This window comes from Dendrobates tinctorius, unplaced genomic scaffold (assembly GCF_039654945.1).
Source record: "Dendrobates tinctorius isolate UK_male_01 unplaced genomic scaffold, ASM3965494v1 ptg000120l, whole genome shotgun sequence".
NCBI classification, from domain to species: Eukaryota; Metazoa; Chordata; class Amphibia; order Anura; family Dendrobatidae; genus Dendrobates; species Dendrobates tinctorius.
In genome coordinates, this window is record NW_027361788.1 from 38,789,014 (window position 1) to 38,807,933 (window position 18,920).

Genomic DNA, 18,920 nt, shown 5'->3' on the forward strand with positions numbered 1-18,920 from the left:
AGTGGCCTCCATAATCCTTAAATGGAAGAAGTTTGGGACCACCAGAAGTCTTCCTAGACCTGGCCGCCCCGCCAAACTGAGCAATCCTGAGAGAAGAGCCTTGGTGAGAGAGGTAAAGAAGAACCCCAAGAGCACTGTGGCTGAGCTCCACAGATGCAGTAGGGAGATGGGAGAAAGTTCCACAAAGTCAACTATCACTGCAGCCCCCCACCAGTTGGGCCTTTATGGCAGAGTGCCAGACATATGAAAGCCCGCACAGAGTTAGCTAAAAAAAAAAACACATGAAGGACTCCCAGACTATGAGAAATAAGATTCTCTGGTCTGATGAGACAAAGATAGAACTTTTTGGTGATAATTCTAAGCAGTATGTGTGGAGAAAACCAGGCACTGTTCATCACTTGCCCAATACAATCCCAACAGTGAAACATGGTGGTGGCAGCATCATGCTATGGGGGTGTTTTTCATCTGCTGGGACAGAACAACTAGTTGCAATTGAATGAAACATGAATGCGGCCAAGTACAGAGATATCTGAGATGAAAACCCCTTCCAGTGTGCTCTGGACCTCAGACTTGCCCGAAAGTTCACCTTCCAACAAGATAATGACCCTAAGCACACCGCTAAAATAACAAAGGGGTGGCTTTGGAACAACTCCATTCTTGACTGACGCAGCCAGAGCCCTGACCTAAACCCAATTGAGCATCTCTGGAGAGACCTGAAAATGGCTGTCCACCAACGTTCACCATCCAACCTGATGGAACTAGAGAGGATCTGCAAGGAAGAATGGTACAGGATCCCCAAATCCAGGTGTGAAAAACTTGTTGCATCATTCCCAAGAAGACTCATGGCTGTACTAGCTCAAAAGGGGGCTTCTACTCAATAGTGAGCAAAGGGTCTGAATACTTATGACCATGTGATATTTCAGTTTTTCTTTTTCAATAAATTTGCAAACATTTCTACATTTCTGTTTTTTTCTGTCAAGATGGGGTGCAGAGTGTACATTAATGAGAAAAAAAATGAACTTTTTTGAAAAATTTAAAGGGGTCTGAATACTTTACACACCCACTGTATGTTGTGATAAAGCCTGATGCACAAAACTGTTAGATCAGCCCTAACTCCAACTTAGACATTTATGGGATTCAACTTCCAGTAGACGAGAACACAGAGGAAATACACATACAGTACATGAGTCCCAACAATCTCTAAGGCTTGTCGCAGTGTTTGTCTATTTTATACCCTTCAAGAATATAGGTGTTCTGTGCATGATAAGTAAAAAAAGAATATCATTTTTCTACCCAGCTTAGTGACACAACAGTTCTTTGTTTCAGTGTATTCTCATGAGAGCCATCACAAGTCTGAACGCATTAACCCCTTTCTTACTCCAACAATACTTAAAAAATAATAATAATAGTTGTATGACCCAATGAAGTTTGCAAATTCAGCACAAGAACAATTTAAATTATGATTATTAATAGATAAGGGTAACTGATTGGTCCGTACCTCATCTCCTTTCTCCCCCGGAGATCCATCATTGCCAATAGGACCTTGTTTTCCCTGAAAAATAAAGGCTGATAACATGAGGTTTTGGAGAAAAAGATCAACAGAGATTTCCAGTCTGTTTTGGTGAACAATTTCCTAACCTTCAGTCCATTTTCTCCTTTTGGTCCAAATGGTCCATCCATGCCCTCTTCACCCTGTAAAATAAAAATAACATGTCAGTAGCACATTTGGAATATGTGTGTATGGCAAATATACAATCCCTAACCCATTGATTGTACACTTTTCCCATGTAAAATGTTCCTGCACAGCCTGATACTTAGGACTGAAAACTATATGGAAAGGTGCAAAAATGTAAGGCAACTCGTTGGAAAATTTGCCTATAATTTTACAATATTTACTTGCCACTAGTAGTAATACTGTCCTGTTCGGTATGTAAAATTAAATTTTTGTTATTTTTCTTTTTTACCTTCAGTCCTTTGAAACCTGGAACTCCTTTTTGCCCCCTGAGTCCGGGAATACCCTGGTAGCAAACACACATATAACTAAGAATTATGAACTTTCTACACTATGAAAGCGATGATCATTTTTTTAATTACTTACATATGGTCCTCTTGGCCCTTGGGGGCCCAATGGTCCCCGTGGTCCCTTTGCCCCCTGCAATATTTATGAAAATGTGTTACAATGGAAAACAAATGGGTGGAATAGTAGCAGAACGCAGCAAAGGTCAATTAACTCAAGACAAAACTTTCTGGTTCTGTTGGACCACCTTTCAGAACTCCGCAGCGTACAGTACGACTCTGCAATGCATGTAATCCCTACCTGACTTTTCTAATTTCCCGAACCTCTCGCCATTTCCACTTTTTTTTCCTCCTGGTGAGCTCCCAGGGGTTAATAAGTGACATTAAAGGTACATTTAGATGAAACAATAATTCTTCAAAATTATTATCCCGTGTAAACATGGCGGCGATCACAGCTTGTTTTTCGGGTGATCAGAAAGTTGATACTGGCATAAACAAGATTGTTATTGGAATCGAATTGCTCTGTGTAAGTGGGGTATGTAGTGCTGACAAGATAAAGGTGTATGGAGAAAGCGATTGGTCTGTTGCCAATGGTTTTCATCAGTTCAGGTAGACGGGTTACTGAACGAGCAACGATTGGATTATATATGATTGATCGCCACTCATTAACAGGCTGAGATCGGCCCGTTCACGTGTTCTTTGACTCAAACTGTAGAGTAAACTTTATGTAGCTTTCATAACTAGACTGTGTACAGTCTCTTCATTTAACCATGTGGGTATTAGGCAATTTATTACTGGATACCATGGAGTGCTATAACTTTGGGAGCAACTTTTAATGTATTTTCCTTACCTTGACACCATGGGGACCTCGTGGTGGTCTTTGACCTGCTTTTCCCCTTTTGCCCTAGAAATATTAAAATAAAACCAATATATTTCTAATGATTTTTTTTTAATCAGATATACATTTAATATTTGCTCAGGCGTTAAGGCAAAAATCTAAATCTGCATTATTAAAGATGTTGCTTAGCTGCATATTGCATTGGATTATACAGACCATGTGATAAATGCACCAGAATTCTGGAGCAATATGTGACAAATAAAGTCACTGATGCCTTGCACCACATTTGATATGAGTTTTAGACACTTTTGAGCCTTGCTCGACAGTGGGGCTTGTTTATGGAAAGGGGGGTGGCTTCAGGTCCAACATCATGTACTAAAATTGAGCCAAAAATGTGGGCTCAAATTTTTCTCACAAAGTGAGACTACTCAGTATAAAGATGCAAAAAGTTTATCATCCAACATGAGCCACTATGATAAATTTGGCACATTTAAAGGCTCAGTTTGCACTGTTTTACTAACTTTGCCCTTTTGTGTTTTCTTCTATACCAGCAGGGATGATTTACAAGGGATTAGGCAAGCATGGCTGCTTTCTTTGAAAATCAGTGTCACCTCTATCCTTTGGTTCTCTCTGTTATTGCAGGTCATTTCCACGGAAATAAATGGAGCAGAGCTGCAATATAATACAAAACCTGTGGAAAGAGATGGTGCCATGTTTTCTAATCTTGCACACACCCCTTACATTAGGAGGTCTCATGCTACAAGAAGAAGAAGGTATCTTCCTGAAAACTATAGACATTTTTTTTTTTTTTTTTGGTTTTTTCTTCACATACCTTTCTGCCAGGACTTCCAGGAGTTCCAGAGCGACCATCTTTTCCATTGTCACCCTGCAAAAAATGACAACAGATATCCAATACTTCATGATCAATAAACTGAGAAGAAAATAATCATGTTATTTCACTGTGTGTTTGCAAAGGCGAAAAATATATATATAAAAACACAAATAAACAAAAATGCAGCAACAGAAAAATAGGGCTGATACACAAAAGAGAGAAAAAGAATATGAATTACACTGTTCTACAACCAGATTGGTTCAGAGAGATGAATACAGTTGAAACCAACTAATTTTGTGTGCTGAATATGGATATGATGCTTCAATTTGCTGATTGTCTGTAATTTTCTGTTAAGGGCCTGTCACACTAAGCGATATCGCTAGCAATATCGCTATAACGTCACTGGTTTTTGTGACGTTATAGCGATATTGCTAGCGATATCGCTATGTCTGATACTTACCTCCGACCGCTCCCCCGCTGGTTATCGCTGATCGCGCGAGAACGTCCTGGACCGTTTCTCGTCGTCAGCTTCCTGTGGCGCCGACGAGCGATGCGTTGACGCGGGCGGGAGGACGTCAGGATCGCCTCGTCTGACAGGTAAGTAGCGACCGCCGACCCCTGCTATGTCGCTGGTGAGATCTGCCTATGTGGCAGCTCACTAGCGACCACTTAGTGATGCACCAGCGATCCTGACCGCGTCTTATCGCTGGTCGGGATCGCTGGTGCATCGCTAAGTGTGACAGTACCTTTTGGCAGCGGATTTCTACGTTTACTCCGCAGGGATCCAGACCCTCACATTCTGCAGTCTCCTGCTGTTTATCTACTGCAGAGGAGATTGCCTTGCAGCAGATCTCTCCTGAGGCCAAGTCCTTCTGTCCTCCTACTGAGCATGCTCATGGGACGATCTCCCATTGGAGATCGGGAGTTATGTGCTCAGGTCCCGCTCTAGAACTCATTGGTCCATCTCAGAGATCTGGAAGCTTGCGGAAGGTCCCGGCTGCTATAAAAGGCGCGCATGACTGTTTCGCCATGCGCTAGTATAGACTTACTTGCTGCTGTGTGTATGAGGTCGGATGTATGATTCTGGTGAATGACTCATTATAAAACCCCTTCCCTCTGATATTACGTATGTGGTTAGGGACTGAGTTTAGAATCAGCGCCAGCGCTCCTCTGCTGCAACATCCACAGCTGCTAGCGTCCGACATTGCGCTTGCGCCTTAGCCTTTTCATTTAGCGGCAGTGGCCACGCCACGCTGCGGTAGCAGCTCCTTTGCGTTCGCAGTTGCGACGCTCTGCACATGGTAGGTCTAGACGGACGTAGTGCCGCAGTCTTGGGCTACTCCTGTGACCTGATACCGTGTGTGCGTTTTTTACTGAGTACTGTGACCTCAACAGGCTCAGTCTTTTGTATTTGTATTTATTTGGCATCTCTGTGAATTAACTGAGATTGCTTGGCGCACCTGGGTGAAGTTTAACCCTATGCGCATTACCGCCATATTGCTCCTCCCACCACTTAGCAGCGGTTATATCACCTACTGCACGATGGACCCCGAGCGGCGAACGCACTTATTATTTTTATTTAGTGCGTTCCACCGTTCCTAACATTATACTAGTGCCAGGGTCTGGCTAGTGATGGCAGAACAGCAGCAACTGTTACAGTGTATTCGGAAGCTTGAGGGCCGGTTGGCCACTCTTGAGAGGGCTCTCAGCTGCACAATCCACCGAAGCTGCTGTAAAGGCAATCACAGACACGGTTTCCCCTATGTCCACGTCCTCCCTCGCGCCGACAGTTACCCGCCTCTCGTTTCCCGATAAATTTTCTGGCGATGGCGCCTCCTGTAGGGGTTTCAACAGCCAGTGCTCTATTCAGCTGGAGCTACTGGCTGCGCAATTCCCTACGGAACAGGCCAAGCTGGGGTTTATTGTTTCCATTCTGTCGGGCAAGGTGTTGGAGTGGGCTACGCCATTATGGGAGCGTGGTGACCCAGAGGTTCGGACTGCTGCTCACTTTCTAACAGCTATTAAGCAGGTCTTCCTCAGTCCACGGGTCACGCACGACACCTCTCTTCAGCTTCTTGCTTTGACTCAGGGTTCTCTCTCGGTTAGTCAGTATGCCATCCGTTTTCGGACACTGGCTTCCGAGCTGGAGTGGTCCGATAAAGCCCTCATCCCTGTGTTTTGGAGAGGTTTAGCGGAGCATGTTAAAGATGCTCTCTCTACCAGAGAGGTTCCTGCAAGTTTGGAAGAGCTGATTGCCATTTCCACCCGCATTGACCTCTGTTTTTCGGAGCGTGGTATGGAGCGTGCTCAATCCAAATGAAAGGTTACCTCGGCTCCCAATTTTTTTGAGCCTCTGGAACTACCCGAGCCAGAGGTTCCACCCCCAGAGCCCATGGAGGTGTCTTGCGCCGTTCTTCAGGCGAATCTGGCACAAGACTCCAGTTGCGGTTATACTTGTCAACATGCTGTGTCTCAGAACAACAGTGCCCCGCAACGGCCAAATTCTGTGCCGCCGGGCAAGACCCTTGTCCCTCCCCGCCTTCGGCCGAAGGTGCTCCCGTGGGCACACGCGTCCAGGAGGAGTGGTCACTGTGGCTATATGCAGACCACAAAACTCCTGGCAGGTTCTTACTGGTGGTCGCACAGGGCTCGGGATGTTAAAAAATATATTCGGGCCTGCGCCTTTTGTGCTCGGGAATAGCCTCCTTTAAACGAAGGGTGGAGACGCCTGCTGACACACGGTGGCGTTCCACTTTAACTTCTGCTCCCGTTGTCTCCCACGGGTCCCTTCTCAAACCTGGCGACCTTGCCCCCCCTGATGCCTTCCACTTGTCCCGGGTCTCTCTGTCACCTACCGGGACATCAGACTTACCTTCGGACGAGTCTGAGGCCTATATCTCTGATGGGCACAAGTTGGTGGATCAGAAGACTCAGGGAGGAGGGGGCCCTAGGAGGGGGGGTAATGTTAGGCGTCGGATTTCTGCGTTTACACCGCAGGGATCCAGACCCTCACATTCTGCACTCTCCTGCTCTTTATCTACTGCAGAGGAGATTGCCTTGCAGCAAATCTCTCCTGAGGCTAAGTCCTTCTGTCCTCCTACTGAGCATGCTCATGGGATGATCTCCCATTGGAGATCGGGAGTCATGTGCTCAGGTCCCACTCTAGATCTCATTGGTCCATCTCAGAGATCTGGAAGCTTGCGGAAGGTCCCGGCTGCTATAAAAGGCGCGCATGGCTGTTTCGCCATGCGCTAGTATAGACTTACTTGCTGCTGTGTGTATGAGGACGGATGTATGATTCAGGTGAATGACTCATTATATAACCCCTTCCCTCTGATATTACATATGTGGTTAGGGACTGAGTTAGAATCAGCACCAGCGCTCCTCTGCTGCAACATCCACAGCTGCTAGCGTCCGACATTGCGCTTGCTCCTTAGCCTTGTCATTTAGTGGCAGTGTCCACGCCGCGCTGCAGTTGCAGCTCCTTTGCGTTCGCAGTTGCGACGTTCTGCACACGGTAGGTCTAGACGGATGTAGTGCCGCAGTCTTGGGCTACTCCTGTGACCTGATACCGTTTGTGCGTTTTTTACTGAGTACTATGACCTCAACAGGCTCAGTCTTTTGTATTTGTATTTATTTGGCATCTCTGTGAATTAACTGAGATTGCTTGGCGCACCTGGGTGAAGTTTAACCCTGTGCGCATTACCGCCATATTGCTCCTGCCACCACTTAGCAGCGGTTATATCACCTACTGCACGGTGGACCCAGAGCGGCGAACGCACTTATTATTTTTATTTAGTGCGTTCCGCCATTCCTAACATTTTCAAGATCCAGAGGAAGTTATAATTACTTATGACACCGTTCATATGGGCTTATGGGGATATTGCGCCTTTATTACAACCTTATCATTACTGCATTGTTAGTAGATCATCTATTACATCATGTATTTAGTCTATTGAGCCTTCAATAATCTACCGTCCTAGGGCGACCAATCAAAAAACACCAACTCTGCCTTGATGACGTAATCCTTATTAGAGTTGCATCATCTACTTTTATAAATGCTCTCTGTGTAAGGTATTCAGGTTTAGGATTTCTTAGCATATTGACATGGTTCTATATGTTTTTTCAGATATGCCTCGTTCTTGCATTAACAAAGCGGATCGTTTTTGCAACATATGCGGAGAAGTCACTTTTGCGTCACAAAGGCGAAACTTGACTACCATGATAAGGAAAGCCTACAACCTATATTTTGGCTGCAGAAGAGGAGATCAGAACAACAGTTGGGCTCCACACATATACTGCAATAGATGTGCAACACATCTTACCCTGTGGTTACATGAGAACAGGTAATCTATGCCTTTTCCAGTCCCAATGATCTGGAGAGAGCCAACCGATCACACAACCAACTGCTATTTCTGCATGGGGGCATTTTGAAAACAGTTTCAAGAGAGAAGAAGTGGACTATACAGTATCCCGACGTGCCATCTGAAATACACCCAGCACCACATACAGAAGAACTGCCAGTTCCAAAATCACCAAAAACATTTTCAGTCGAGTCAAGTGAGTAAGAAGAGGGCACTTGATGTCATGAAGAACCTTCCTCTCATGACCCAGACTTTGTAAGCAACCTCAACTGAACAACACCTTATAACACAAAGTTAACTGAACGATCTTTGTTAGAGATTTGGGTTTGTGCATGAGAAAGGCTGAGCACTTAAGTTCCAGGCTACAGCAGTGGAATCTCCTAGCGGTCGATGTTCGGATTTCTTTGTTCTGCTACCGTGATAAAGATCTTGTTCAATACTTCTTCATGGACAGTGATCTTGTGGCATGCAACACCATCAACAGTTTAATGGAAGCTCTGAAGATAAGTCATAATCCAGAGGAATGAATGCTCTTTATCGATTTGTCCAATACAAGTCTAAAAGCTGTGTTGCCGCATAATGGCAATGTGCTACCTTCAATTCCAGTTAGTTATGCAGTCCACATAAAAGAAATCTATGACATCATGAAACAGCTGTTAAGATGTCTGAACTATGACCAACATTTGTGGCCATTCTGTAGTGACTTAAAGTTGGTACTGCTGCTATCTGTGTGAGTGGGATAGTCATCTAAGATAATATCCATACAATAAAAGAGACTGGCCTCTCCGACATTCACTTCTGCCAGGAAGCAAAAATGTCCTCCATCCAGCACTTGTTGACTCACAGAAGATTATGTTGCCACCATTGCATATCAAGATGGGTCTAATGAAGAACTTTGTAAAGGCAATGGATAAAAATGGAAAAGCATTCAAGTATCTCATTGATACGTTTTCAAGGTTGAGTGAAGAAAAGATATAGTAAGTAGTCTTTATTGGACTTCAGATTCGCAATCTTCTTCAAGACGAGCAGTTTCTCCACTTGTTGCAGGGCGAGGAAAAGGCTGTATGGGTAGCATAGAGGTAAATAAAGAGCAGATAACTATGAAGAGTTGGTTGAAAATCTCCTCAAACATATAAGGATCTTGGCTGTAAAGTCTGTAAAGATTCATTTGTTACATTTCAATCTAGACTTTTTTTTCCACCAAACTACGGAGAAGTGAGCGACATGCACAGTGAGAGATTTCACCAGGATACTGCAGCTATGGAGAAAATATAACAAGGAAAATGGAATCCATCAATGCTTGCAGATTGGCATTGGTCAATTGTAACAGATGATCCGATGCAGGAGTACAAGAGACAAGCAAAAAAGAGTTGTCAATGAATGAGGAACAAATTTTGTAGTACAATTTCTGTAACTGTTTATAATTTGTAATAGTGTATAGACATGTTTTAGTTATTTCAATTGTTAAGTTTCCTCTAAATAAATATCAGAAAATTGGCAAAACAAAACATTCTGCATCTTTATATTTGCAAAAAAAAGTAATGTTTCAAGGTACTGAAACTTTTATGCATTAATTATATGTAGCAGTAAAAGGAAAATTCATTTATATAAAAAAATACAAGAGCCAATACAAAATTTGCATTGTCAGATTTGAAGTCAGGTTAAAATTATTAAGAAAAGGCTGATTTCATAACTGAACCTGACAACTTTTGAAAATATATAGAACAGTGTTATAGAAATGTATAGATCCAATATAAACATTACAATAAAGGAAAACAAGCTGTCCATACAGTATTTGGTAACATGTATTAATGCACAGGAAGAAGTGAACAAGTCTAATAATAATAATAATAATAAATTTTATTTTTATAGCGCCGACATATTCCGCAGCACTTTACATTTCAGAGGGGATTTGTACAGACGATAGACATTACAGCATAACAATAATCACATACAGTAGATTATAACAAATACCAAGAGGAGTGAGGGCCCTCTAACCTAAGTCTAACCTATCAATGTATGTTCTTATTATTTATAGAGAAGAACGCACATAAGGAAAAAAATTCCAAAAATTAAAAAAAAAAACACATTTGAAAGGTAGACTCACCAAAACCCTGACTGATGCACCAGCAGGATGCAGCAGACCTCCATTGATAGAGGCTGGGGCAGCACAGGTGCAATCCACTGATGAGAACAGCCAGTAACCCAAAAGGGTCTGGCTGCCTAGTGGAAAAAATGCACACAAATAGGGCTTGTATAGGACAACATGAAGAGGTCTAACTGCATCATGCAAAAATGATAAAAATATTGTGAGTCCCTAACACTAAATCAGATTTAGTGTTAGGGACTCACAATATTTGGGGACCCTTGACGTTGGGTTGTGAGCTTATCTGCTTTGGCCAAAATAGTAACAAATACCCCATATCTTTTTATCGTTTTGCACTTTTTATCATTTTTGCAGGATGCAGTTAGACCTCTTCATGTTGGCTTGTTTTTTTCTGTGTGATGCACATATATAGTGCTGAGCAGCCCGCTTGCTAATACTATGGGCGTCATTAATAGGCTGTTCAGACACCTTGCACCACACTTATCTGTGTGACTGATGTCCTATGCAAGCTCTATTTGTGTGCATTTTTTCCACTAGGCAGCCAGACCCTTTTGGGTTACTGGCTGTTCTCATCAGTGGATTGCACCTGTGCTGCCCCAGCCTTTATCACTGGAGGTCTGCTGCATCCTGCTGGTGCATCAGTCAGGGTTTTGGTGAGTCTACCTTTCAAATGTGTTTTTAATTTATAGAGAAGACAAATTTAGGGAGAAGACAAACATGTGTCTGTAGTTGTAGAAGAATTTGGAACATGAAGATCCTCATATGGCACCATATTTGGCCAGGAAGACTACTATGCATAGGTGTAAAAGTCAGAATTAGTACGGAATATAAAAACACAGTGCATTGTAGATGGGAGAAGATTTGGTGTTGGTGAAGCCAGGTTACAGAACAAGCTAGCGACGCAGAAGATGGAGACAACAGATAGGGTGTTTCCATATCTCAAATGATTCTATGTATAGTTCTTAAAAGTTATAGAAACAACTGGTGTTTTCTGCTTTTCCTTCAGGGCTCCAGTGTTGTTAAGCAAGAACAGCTACTGGAACCCGGCTGAGAAGTCTACGGACCCAATTATAAGTCACTTGTATCAGCTGATATCAGTAGAGCTGTCATGGCTTCATTATGAATAGAATCTATTAACAAAGCCTACAAAGATGAGAAGTAGTTTAACCGTTAGGAGTGTATGTATACCTTCTCTCCCTTCTGTCCAGGTCTTCCCTCTTGGCCAGGATTCCCAGGGGATCCCTAAGATAAAAATGCAGAGAAAAACAATTAGAAATCTCCTTTACCATTTAATGAAAATAATCATAGATCTATCATGTAAAATTATCAGATTATATCACAATCCAGCTCCTTTTAAAATCTACAATGATGGGTGTTGGATTCTAATTTAATGATGATAGAGACGTCCAATTATATACAGACTAAGCTGACTTGTCAGCTGCTTATATACTGAAGAGTGCTCAGGTATGGGTCTTGTAATATGCACCTGGGCTCTCATGTAAATGGAACAATTACTACACCATCCAAATCTCTGACCTAAGAGAGCTGCCATAGTTCTCAACTAGACCTCTATATACTTTAATAAAAATAAATTTGCGGCATACTCCAGCTAAACTTAAAATAAATAACTCAGACATCGGTTACTTACTGAGAATTTTTATACCTACCATTTGTCCAGGTTCCCCTGGCTTCCCAGGTTGTCCTTTATTACCTGGTATACCCTGTAAAAGTACATACGGTGTTTGTGATACCTTTTTCATAGTATCTGTATGTTTTTGCAGGATTTCTTCATGAAGCTTCAATTGTAAAGGTAATACTGTTTCCTTGTACTGTATACATACATACCTCTCTGCCAGGGACCCCTGCTGCTCCTGTCTCGCCACTGGCTCCTAATGGTCCCTTTAAAAGTATGAAACATTTTTATTGACACTAAAATCATTGTATAGCGTGATTAAACCCATTTATATTAAGCATCACCTATCTCTTACCTGAACCCCGGGAATACCCTCTGTTCCTGTGTCCCCCTTTTGTCCTTCAGGTCCTGTGATTCCTTCCAGACCTGGTGCACCTTTATTTCCAGGTGGACCTGTACGACCCTATGGGAGATCACAAATAATTAGAAAAATTACCCACAACTTCATGTCAAATCACTAGTTTGATCCCTTACACTTACACCTACTCACCAGGTTTCCATTATGGCCCTGGTCACCCTTTTCTCCTTTTGCTCCACGGGGCCCCTATTACACAGAATATCAGTAATAAGCAGCAACTTATATACAACGACACTTCAATAGAATCTAAAATAGTGACTGAAATAGTCATTTTAGCAAATTGTTACTTATTAAGTCATGATCATATAAGATAATTTTTTTTACAATATTTGTAATGTAGGCAAAATGGAATTAAATGGAATTTGTCAGCCGTTTCATTCAGACAGGATGAAATTCAGACAGGTTCCCTGATGATGGAAAACTGTGTTTTACCCTGAAATGTTGCAATATTTCAGACAGAACATTGCTAGAAAATCGAGGAGAAGAAGGTATGGGGAGTGGAGTCAAGTGGGTGGCACCTTCCGGTTTCTATGCCCAACTCACTTTGATTGACAAGTCTCTTCCTATAGTTAGCATCTGAGCAAACACTTCTTTCCCTGCCCAGATAGTTTTTCAAGCAATGTTTTCTCTAAAACACCATAGCATTGCAGAGTAAGATATAGCTTTTGTAATTCCTGATGCAGCTGCTGGTTTTAGATATAAACCTGTGTATTCTGACGTATCAAAGAATATGCTAAACCATAATATTACATCAATAATCTCTGCGCTCACTATGCATCTATTGAAACAAATAAAAAAGCCTCAAAATTTGAAGGACACACCAGGACCAGGCTAACAATTGCACCTTAAACTACTGAGCTGCTAAGCTTGGACACTAATCCACCATAACAAGTCCCCCTAGATGCTGTTAAGGCCCCCATACACAATAAACCATACTGACGGGTTTGGACGCCGGACTAATGGGAGAGCTGGCTGACTGATGGTTGAGAGAGATGTGCTGTAGATCTTGCATGTCCAATTTCAGACCACCAATCGAATTGTTCTCCCCGACATGAGCCGCCCGCCGATGAGCTGGCCAGCGGCTTTCTCATAGAGAACACAGGGGTGCTCATCAGAGAAAGTGTTCCTGTGTATAGGAGTGTTGACCGTATGAACAGTCAAAGCATCGTTCAGCCAACAGCCATCTAATGTGAATGCACGGCTTAAGACTGGCCTATTGTGTAAAAGCAATATGTTAGCAAATTGCTGCTCATTCCTTGACATCTTGATATATGTATGTACTGATTGCTCAACTTGTAGTGTGACTTTGTCTTGTTACATCCATTTACTAAGGAGTTATATTTGGGCAGCACGGTGGCTCAGTGGATAGCACTGCAGCCTTGCAGCGCTGGACTCCTGGGTTAGAATCCCACCAAGGAAAACATATGCAAGGAGTTTGTATGTACTCCCCATGTTTGCGTGAGATTCCTCTGGGTACTCCAGTTTCTTCCCACATTCCAAAGACAAACTGATAGGGAATTTAGATTGTGAGCCCCATCGGGGACAGCGATGATAATGTGCTTAAACTGTAAAGTGCTGCGGAATATGTTAGCGTTATATAAAAATAAAGATTATTATTATTTTCTTGTCCAGTCACCCCCTATCAGGTGGCAAAATTGCTATTTACATAAATGTCGCAATTTGCCTTCAGGTGTGTGGGGCGGTACCCCTTCTCATTGGGCATTATTGTTTTTAAATGATTTTAAATTTGATTGCTCTGTATATTCTAATAAAATTTGTGTTTTCCATTATATTATCTTCTTGGTGATCTCCGCTTCACCATGTCATCTCTATTGTAAGTGTACAATCTATGGCAGTATAACGTTGCAAAAGTAGCTCTTGTTGGCACAATTTGACAAGTGAGATCATTATACACTATGCATACACCACATTTATCTATTTATTGCAGCATCTTCCATCTTATTAAGTTATTTTTTAGTTTATAGTTGACATATACTGACCTCCAGGCCCAACCACTGCCTTCATTGACCAATTCTCTACCTGGCTTCTTCATTTTCTTTCAACTGACATCCCCACTATCATCATGGGGGACTTCAACATCCCCACTGATACCCTTCAGTCAGCAGCCACCAAACTTCTGTCCCTTACTTCATCCTTTGGACTTACTCAGTGGTCCTCTCTTTCTAACTTCACCACCTCCCCTCTCCCTCTAGCCGACCACCATCTACTCACTTTCTCATCCCTGTCCTCATCTCTTGGCACCCATGTCCAGCAACATGTGCACCCCCGCAGAAACCTTGCACACCTAGACACCCACACGCTCTCTGACTCTATTCTACCACTGGCATCCATATCCTCACTCCACGACACAGACAGTGCCACTGCTTTCTACAATGCCACTCTCGCATCAGCTCTTGACATGGTCACCCCTCTCGTTGATGGCAGAATGCGACGTATCAACAGACAACCCTGGCACAATAACACCACTAAAAAGCTCCGACAAGTGTCCAGGACTGCAGAGCGGCGTTGGAAGAAAACAAATTCACAAGACGACTTCACCGCATTGAAACAGGCAACACTCGCTTTCAAATCTGCCCTCACCTCTGCTAACCAGGCCTACTTCACAACCCTCGTATCTTCCCTATCTTACAACCTTAAACAGTTATTCAAAACTTTTAACTCCCTCCTCCGCCCACCACTGCCCCCTCCAACCTCCCTCATCTCTGCCCCCTCCAACCTCCCTCATCTCTGCCGAGGACTTTGACTTTGCACTTCAAAAATAAAATTGACCAAACAAGGCAAGTCTTCATCATTCAACAACCACAACCCCGTTGTATACCAGACCAATGCCCAAACCCCATAATCTCCCTCTCCAACATCACTGAAGGGGAGCTTAATTGTCTCTTCTCCAAATCGCACCTCACAACCTGTGCACTTGACCCGATCCCACCTCCTCCCCAACCTCACCATCACACGTATCCCATCCCTAACCCACCTCTTCAACCTATCACTAACGTCCGGTACCTTCCCTTCTGCTTTCAAACATGCCACAATCACGCCTATCCTTAAAAAGCAAACCCTCGACCCAACTGCTATGTCCAGCTACCACCCAATATCGCTGCTCCCATTCGCTTCAAAACTCCTGGTGCAACACGTCCACGCTGAACTTTCCTCGCACCTATCATCTAACTTGCTCTTTGACAATCTACAATCTGGTTTCCGCGCCCATCGCTCCACTGAGACAGCCCTGACCAAAATTACTAATGACCTATTTACAGCAAAATCAAATGGATAATACTGTATACTCCTGCTTCTAGACCTGTCCTCTGCATTTGACACAGTTGACCGCTGCCTCCTACTACAGATCCTCTCCTCCTTTGGCATCAAAGACCTCGCCCTATCCTGGATCTCCTCATACCTTTCCAACCGCACATTCAGCATCTCCCACACTACCTCCTCATCCCACCCTCTCTCTGTTGGAGTCGCCAAAGGCTCTGTTTTAGGACCCCTATTCTTCTCAATCTATACACTTGGTCTGGGGCAACTCATAAAGTCCCACGGATTGCAGTACCACATTTATGCCGATGACAATCAGATCTACCCCTCTGGCCCAGACGTCACCTCTCTGCTGTCCAGAATCCCAGAGTGTCTATCAGCCATATCCTCCTTCTTCTCCTCTCGCTTCCTCAAGCTCAATGTGGACAAATTTGAACTCATCATCTTTCCTCCATCAAACAGATCTTCCTTACCCGACCTACCTATAACAAATAATGACATCATGCTTTCCCCAATACCGGAAGTCAGCTGCCTCGGAGTAACCTTTGACTCTGCCCTGTCCTTCAAACCGCACATCCAAGCTCTTTCTACCTCCTGTCGCCTCCAGCTCAAAAATATTTCCAGAATCCATCCTCTCCTCAACCCTCAATCTACTAAAATGCTTGTGCATGCCCTCATCATCTCCCACCTCGACTACTGCAACATCCTTTTATGTGGTCTCCCTGCTAACACCCTCGCACCTCTCCAGTCCATCCTTAACTCTGCTGCCCGACTAATTCATCTTTCTCCTCACTACTCCTCCGCTTCTTCCCTCTGCAAATCTCTTCACTGGCTCCCATTCCCTCAGCGTATCCAGTTCAAATTACTAATACTGACCTACAAGGCCATCTATAACCTGTCTCCTCCATATGTCTCTGAACTAATCTCCCGATACCTTCCCTCACGTAATCTCCGGTCCCCCCAAGACCTCCTTCTCTCCTCCACACTTATTCGCACCTCACCCAACCGCCTCCATGACTTCTCCCGAATAGCCCCTATCCTCTGGAATTCTTTGCCCCAACATGTCTGACTATCAACCACATTTAGATCCTTCAGACGGAACCTGAAAACCCACCTCTTCAAGAAAGCCTACAGCCTACAATGACCCCGCTACCTCCTCACCACTACCAGAGATATCACCTCAACCAACACCGGAACTGCTGCAACCCACCAACCTACTGTCTCCTTCCCCACCATCCTGTAGCATGTAAGCCCAAAAGGGCAGGGTGCTCTCTCCTCTGTCTCAGTCTGTCATTGTTAGTTTGTTTACTGTAAGTGATATCTGTAATTTGTATGTAACCCCTTCTCATGTACAGCACCATGGAATCAATGGTGCATATATATATGACGGTCACAAAGGGGCATTCTCTGCGTCTGGAGGAGAAAAGGTTTTTCCACCAACATAGAAGTGGATTCTTTACAGTTAGGGCAGTGAGAATCTGGAATTCCCTGCCTGAGGAGGTGGTGATGGCGAACTCAGTTGAAGGGTTCAAGAGAGGCTTGGATGTCTTCCTGGAGCGTAACAATACTGTATCTTACAGTTATTGTTAGGTTCTTTAGGAGGACGTAGATCTGGGGATTTATTCTGACAGAATTTTATAGGCTGAACTGGATGGACTAATGTCTTTTTTCGGCCTTACTAACTATGTTACTATGTAAATAAATAATAATAATATAGTAGGTTAGACTACCACCATCTAGTAGCTTAGTGGTGTAGTGAATTTAATGGTTTAAGGTGTGATTGTTAGACAGGTGGATGCATAGCGACTGTGGAGGCTATCGGAGTGTTATTATTGGTTTGAAAATGAAATGGCTTTCACACTTCCTTTGAAAAGTAGGAACATATCAGAAGTGCAATAGCTTTAGCTTATGTGCTCTACATACCGGTCCTCCTTGTGGTCCAGGATAACCAGACACACCCGGATAACCTAAATCGCCCTGTAGAGAAGATGAGAATCAGATAAATTATAATTTACTGAGTGGCAATTCGGCACCACCTATTTGGAATCTACAACCTCCAGTATAATAAGGCTGTTATGACATGCTGAGAGTTGGATTCTTCCAACAGCTTGAGAACCACACATTAGCATTAGAAGGTGTGTATGAGAACATTACCTTCACCCCTTTTAGGCCATCTTGTGCCAGACGTCCCATTTTTCCAGGGGGACCCTGTAATGGATAATTCCATAAACATACTGTATATATTAATTTGAGAATCACTTTTTATATAGCTTTTTTTACTTTGCACATACCATATCTCCAATTAGCCCGTGAGGACCAGGTACACCCATCAATCCTGGTTGACCCTGAAAAACAGCACCAACCATATTAATCTATATAATAAGTACATAATGATGATACCACTATACGTTTGAGTGAAGCAAATATTATTGGATTCATGGAGCAGTCTCCCATAAAATAAGGGCGGAAACTCTTTGAATTAAATCACCAGAATAATATTTTTTTTTTCTTATTATAGGGTCTGCTGAATAATTAGCTAAAAAGATTGTCATTGATGTACATGATTATTCTCACCTGATGTCCATTCAGCCCCTTCTCACCCTTTGGGCCTCTAGTGCCTCTGTCTCCCATAATGCCACTTGGACCAGGATTTCCACTACTACCAAATGACCCCAATTCTCCCTGACATAAGATACATAAATTTTAAAGGTAATAACCGAGTGCAATGCAAATACATTTCTCGAGAGAATGAATTGATTTTGGACAAACCTTTTCTCCAGGGATGCCTACATCTCCAATATCTCCTATTTCCCCCACATCTCCCTAAACAGAGAAAATAATGAAGTTTTCATAGAAAGTTTGCTCACAACTGCTGTGTCTATATTTGTTTTCTGATACTACACCATACCTCCTTCCCGGACCTTCCTGGAGGACCTGACAGACCGGGATGACCTCTTTCTCCTGGTTCGCCAATAGATCCGACTGGTCCTAGGCTTCCTGGAAGACCAGTGTCACCCTATGAAACAGGAATAAATAAAAGCATATCTGTTAAAAAAGTTTTTAAATATCAGATCCGGTATCTTAATCTTTTTCTTAGTCTCCATGGCAAACAATCACTGATGATCAGGATCACCACTTGCTTTTCTACACACTCTGCAACTTAAAGGGGTTTTCCCAAGAACAAATTAAATTTTAATCAACATTTTAATCAATAGATCTTTGAATAATAATAACATCCAAAATTGGATGTGTTTAAATAAAATGTTTCTGTGCTGACATAATCTTATAAATGTGCCCCTGCTGTGTACTGTGTAATGGCTGTGTCTGACTGTGCAGGAACATGGTCTGATCATACCATATTTCCTGGGCAGGGGAGTATACAGGCATTACAGCAGCGGATCACATACAGGCAGAGAAATGTTTTAGCTCACAAAAA

The 18,920-nt window shown here is 43.0% G+C and overlaps 1 protein-coding gene across 4 annotated transcripts in view; it reads right to left on the bottom strand.

Moving 5' to 3' along the window:
• The window catches only part of LOC141046640 (uncharacterized), a 445,193-nt gene that overhangs the window by 7,733 nt on the left and 418,540 nt on the right, over positions 1-18,920 (bottom strand). For all 4 annotated transcript variants that reach the window (XM_073541183.1, XM_073541182.1, XM_073541184.1 and 1 more), the window contains exons 43-59: positions 18,393-18,500; positions 18,254-18,307; positions 18,059-18,166; positions 17,776-17,829; positions 17,639-17,692; positions 17,408-17,461; positions 12,341-12,394; positions 12,146-12,253; positions 12,003-12,056; positions 11,825-11,878; positions 11,346-11,399; positions 3,687-3,740; positions 2,867-2,920; positions 2,099-2,152; positions 1,965-2,018; positions 1,639-1,692; positions 1,499-1,552 (exon numbers count right to left, since the gene is read on the bottom strand). In XM_073541183.1, coding sequence (XP_073397284.1) covers positions 1,499-1,552; positions 1,639-1,692; positions 1,965-2,018; positions 2,099-2,152; positions 2,867-2,920; positions 3,687-3,740; positions 11,346-11,399; positions 11,825-11,878; positions 12,003-12,056; positions 12,146-12,253; positions 12,341-12,394; positions 17,408-17,461; positions 17,639-17,692; positions 17,776-17,829; positions 18,059-18,166; positions 18,254-18,307; positions 18,393-18,500 — 1,080 coding nt within the window. The remainder of the gene's footprint in view (positions 1-1,498; positions 1,553-1,638; positions 1,693-1,964; positions 2,019-2,098; positions 2,153-2,866; positions 2,921-3,686; positions 3,741-11,345; positions 11,400-11,824; positions 11,879-12,002; positions 12,057-12,145; positions 12,254-12,340; positions 12,395-17,407; positions 17,462-17,638; positions 17,693-17,775; positions 17,830-18,058; positions 18,167-18,253; positions 18,308-18,392; positions 18,501-18,920) is intronic.